The sequence below is a fragment of the Babylonia areolata genome, chromosome 10, assembly GCF_041734735.1.
Source record: "Babylonia areolata isolate BAREFJ2019XMU chromosome 10, ASM4173473v1, whole genome shotgun sequence".
NCBI lineage: Eukaryota > Metazoa > Mollusca > Gastropoda > Neogastropoda > Buccinidae > Babylonia > Babylonia areolata.
The window spans coordinates 40,297,027-40,302,026 of NC_134885.1; the positions used below are offsets into that span (position 1 = coordinate 40,297,027).

At 43.9% G+C, this 5,000-nt stretch overlaps 1 protein-coding gene across 1 annotated transcript in view; it reads right to left on the minus strand.

Annotated features, from left to right (window-relative positions):
- Positions 1–5,000, minus strand: part of LOC143286357 (lysosomal proton-coupled steroid conjugate and bile acid symporter SLC46A3-like) — a 19,552-nt gene that overhangs the window by 10,767 nt on the left and 3,785 nt on the right. The window contains exons 3-4 of the mRNA XM_076593898.1: positions 2,816–3,094; positions 366–609 (exon numbers count right to left, since the gene is read on the minus strand). Of these exons, the coding sequence (XP_076450013.1) occupies positions 366–609; positions 2,816–3,094 (523 nt within the window). The remainder of the gene's footprint in view (positions 1–365; positions 610–2,815; positions 3,095–5,000) is intronic.

Sequence of the window (5,000 nt, forward strand, 5' to 3'; positions counted from 1 at the left end):
AGCACAGCACAACACAGCACAGCGCAGCACAGCACAACACAGCACAGCACAGCACAGCGCAGCACAGCACAGCACAGCGCATCCCAGCACAATACAGCACAACACAGCACAGCACAACACAGCACAGCACAGCACAGAACAGCACAACACAACACAACACAACACAACACAACACAACACAACACAGCACAGCTCAGCACAGCGCAGCACAGCACAGCACAGAACAACGCGATACGACATAACACAACACAAGTCGGCAAAGAAAGGCAAGGTGCAACAAATCAGTATTTCTATTGAAAAAACAAAAAGAATAAATGAAAAATTATTGAGAAAAAAAACACATCACCAACGAGAACAAAGCTCACCAGGAAAACCCCCGAGCAGCCCGTCCAGAAGGTAGCCCACGTACAGCCCCGGAAGCCCCAGGTCCCAGTAGATGACCACCACCACCGTGCTGAGGCGCAGGAAGTGGCCCATCAGTGGCAGGAACAGTGCCAGCTTTCGGCCCAGGAAGTCCGAGTAGGACCCCAGGAGCAGGTTCACCACCAGGCCGACACTGCCATCGATCAGGTCCGCCCGGCCCAGGAAGTCTGCACTTAGGTCCTGGACCTGCATGGGGAAAAGGTCCCACGGGAGGAGAATGAACGAGCCACCATTTGCATGTATCATGATGAAGCTCAGTTCAGTTTAGTTCAGTTCAGTTCAGATTGACAAGCACAATGGCCGAGTGTTTAAAATGTTGGACTTTCAATCCGAGGGTCCCGGGTTTTCGAATCTTGGTCACGGCGCCTGGGTGGGTAAAAGTGTGGGGATTTCTTTTTCCGATCTCCCAGGTCAACATGTGCGCAGCCCTGCCTGTGCCTGAACCCCCCTTCGTGTGTATACGCAAGCAGAAGATCAAATACGTACGTTAAAGATCCTGTAATCCATATCAGTGTTCGGTGGGTTATGGAAACAAGAACATACCCAGCATGCACACCCCGGAAAATGGAGAATGGCTGCCTACATGGCGGGATAAAATACACGTAAAATCCCACTCGTGTACATACCAGTGAACGTGGGAGTTGCAGCCAACGAACAAAGAAGGAGAAGAAGAAGAAGAAGTACAGTTCAGTTCAGTTCAGTCACTCAAGGAGGCTTTTGCTGCGTTCGGACAAACCCATCATTATACGCTACACTATAATTATATCTGCTTACCAAGATGTCTGACCAAGCAAGCATAACCCAACGCACGTAGTCAGGCCTTGAGGGGAACATGAAATGAATAACAATGAAAGTATAATAAGATAAACAAACAAACAAATAAATAAATGAATAAATAGATAAATAAATAAATGAATAAATAAGTTAATAAATAGATGGACAAGTAATTGACATTATGAATAGATTAAAAAATATATATAATTAGATAAAATTAAACAAAATAAAAGAAAGTAAAATAAAACAAAATAAAATAGAAATGAAAAAAGTGCAGATAATTAGAATAGAATACAGAAAAAAAAACAAATTATATGAATAATAATTCAAATAAAAACAATGTTAATTCAAATAGAAAAATAAATAGATATGCACATGCACACTCACAGTCACACACACACACACACACACACACACACACACACACACACTCACTCAACACACACACACACACACACACACACACACACACACACACACACACACACATGCACAACACATATGCAACAAATACGTAGTCTCAAAGATATGAAAGCACAAACAAATGTGCACAGGTCCAACATTACACATTAAAGCACACGACCCCGACACACACACACACACACACACACACACACACACACACACACACACACGCACGCACGCACGCACGCACACACACACACACACACACACACACACACACACACACACACACACACACACACACACACACAGCCGGATGAGCACTGGTTCTGGATCGTATTTCATGTTCATGTTTTACTACAAACCTAGGGCATGATTAGTGCGTTGAATCTATGAAGAGGTCATTCATCTTCCCTTTCTTTTTAACGCAGATGCGGTGTACCGTACATGAATCAGTCCTCATGCTTTGACACCTTGAAATTGGAACTAAAACTGTGGAGGGGGTTCGGGTTCAATTCTGGGAGGAACTGGTAGCTGAGATGGTGGTGATGTTTCTGATCGCATTACTCGGCAGATGCGGAGACCTGCTAGTGCCTGAATCCCTTCGTGTGTGCACACGCATGCAGAAGATCAAATAGGCACGTTTCCATGTCCTGTGATCAGTGTCAGTGTCCAGTGGGTTATGACAATAGCCATCATGCAACGCCCTCGACAATAATAATAATAATAATAATAATAATGGACTTTTCTCCAGAAATACTGCTCAAAGCGCTTTGCATTTCATTCCCCACTCCCCGCCTCCCCATCAATACGCCCCTCCACCCCCACCCTCACCCACTCACACACACGGAAGCACGTGAAAAACTCACGCAACTGAACGTTGGAAACTACCCACCCACGAATGGCGCCCTCCAGAAAACGCATCCGTGCAACACGCACCCAGGCACACGAACGCACGAACACCCACTAACACATGTTGGTTGTGCAATGGAAAGAAGAAAATAAGAAGGGTGAAGATGAACAATAGAAGCAACAACAGCAGTCTTAGCAGCAGCAGCAGCAGCATTAGGCAGTAGCAGTAGCGCTAGTAGTAGTAGCTACAAACTAAACAACACACCACTACAAAAAGCAGGAACAGCAGTTGGAATCGTAGCACATGTGACACGAAATAACATGAAGGTCCGTCTTCATCAAACCGTTCACTGTCACTTACCGTCTGAACGACCTCATTTGCCGAAGATGCAGAAGAGGAGGTGTTGGCGACACACGGTTTCTTGCTGACGTCCACCACGACACTGCGGTTTCCGAACTGTCGCTCCATGTACACCTGGTACGTGTACTGAGTGACTAGCGGAGTGAAGATCCGTGACGCACACGACGCCAGAAAACCAACGAGACTCAGCAGCACCATTCGCTTTATCTGTTCTTTCCAGCCCACGAGGCTCTCCTCCTGTTTGTTGTTGGATTCTCCAGAAACGTCCTCGCTGGAGACCTTCCGAGGACAGTTGGGGTCATTAGATTCGTATTCAGCATGGTCAGAAGGGCTGTGTGTGTTTTGAATTACCGTGGCACCGTGAACTAATGATCTCTGCTGGGTTTTCCTTTTGTCACCCCTGTCCTGCTGGTGATGGCTTGCCCCGCCCTGGTCTTTTTCTGGGGGTCTGCTGTATCCTTCCTGGCTATGGCCTCCTCTGCTGACAGATACGTTGTGATTTCTCCTAACGTTATCTCGAACAGAATGCGGATAATGATTCTCATTTGAATCAGTTGAGGACGTTAAGGGATTGTTGTTGACTTCTCTGAAGACGTCCCTCTTTGAAGCTAAACTGAACTGAGGAGACAGGGTCCCCTGGTTGTCTTCAAGCTTTCTGCCATGGGGAACACAAGGTCTGTCCTTTGAGATTGGTAGGGATGTGTTTGTGGGTGCGCATACACTCTTGTCACATTCTCTGCGAACGCCAGTGGATGTTCCGTAATCTCTTCTCGGACATCTGCAGATGTTTTCAGGTAGAAAAACGTCAGAATCGCCGTTTAAAGATCCCAGTAGTGGTTGTTTCTCCATACTGGCGACAGAAAGAACGAATCCTGTGATTGGCAATCTGACTCCAGGCAAAACTGACTGCTTTGAGATGCAAATAGCTGTCCAATTTATTGCTTTATTACTTCTCAAAATGTTCCACAAACAGGAGAAATATTCCGCCTGACACGTATGTTTTATTTCTTGGAATAACCCTGTTTATATGACTTGTTATAGATGTGTATCTTAGAAACAAAGAAAACTAGTCACTATTCATAAAGTACTATATCTCCGAAATAAACCAACTGTATGTCTTACAGTTTTCAAAGCTGACATTCATAATTCAAGGCAACATACGGGATTAAAAAAAATAATGTAGCGAATTTGTGTAAGTATGATACATCCTATCAACAGACAGATGAAGCATGCTCCTTTGTTCAGACATATAATTCCTTCACGTCAGTCTCTTCCTCTGTGAGATTTGTTGCTCAAAATGAAAATCGCTCGCAAGGTTCTTCAACGTGCGTTTTTAAGTCAAATATTCCCACTAAAAGTCTGTGGACAAAACACACATATACCACACGGCTGGCTATTGCTCTGTACTGCCTCTTCCCAAAGCTTGTCTCACACGTTTGTGCTTCAAATCACACACCTCACGTGAAATGATAACACGCTCAATCGATATGAGGGTCAGGGTCAGCACTCTGTCTCCACATCTCTGCTTATTGTGACATTTCATATTAACACAAGTTGTTTTATATCCATGGAATCTTAACATGTACATACACACGTTTCATCATCATGGATGACTGGACAATACTGAGTCCATCATTCTTTGTTATGTCTGCAGTGGTTCATTCATTTGGCTGTGTTTGGTTTTGTCTGTTTCTGATTACAGGCTGGTCGTGCTCTTGCTTGGTTATGTATTTTTATCATATGGCTTTTTTCTTCGTCTATTCTGTGTGTGTGTGTGTGTGTGTGTAGTCACATTTTGGTGTGTGTATGTAACATATGTTTACAAAAGCGTTTTTGTAAAGCACCTAGAGCAGATTTGTGGATAGTGTGCTATATAAGCATCCGTTATTATTATTATTATTATTATTATTATTATTATTATTATTATTATTATTATTATTATTCTGTCGTTGTCTCTTGTCCTCCAGGTTCACTGCTGTTGATATTTCATCTTTTTTTCAGATCTGCAGCTTGTTCATCGCTTTGGGGGAGGGGGTTATTGTATTTCTCTTTTTGTCACTGTGTGAAATTCGGTCTGCTCTCCACAGGGAGAGCGCGTCGCTACACTACAGCGCCACCCCCTTTTTTTCTTTTTTTTTTCCTGTTTGTAGTTTTATTTGTTTTTCCTATCGAAGTGGATTTTTCT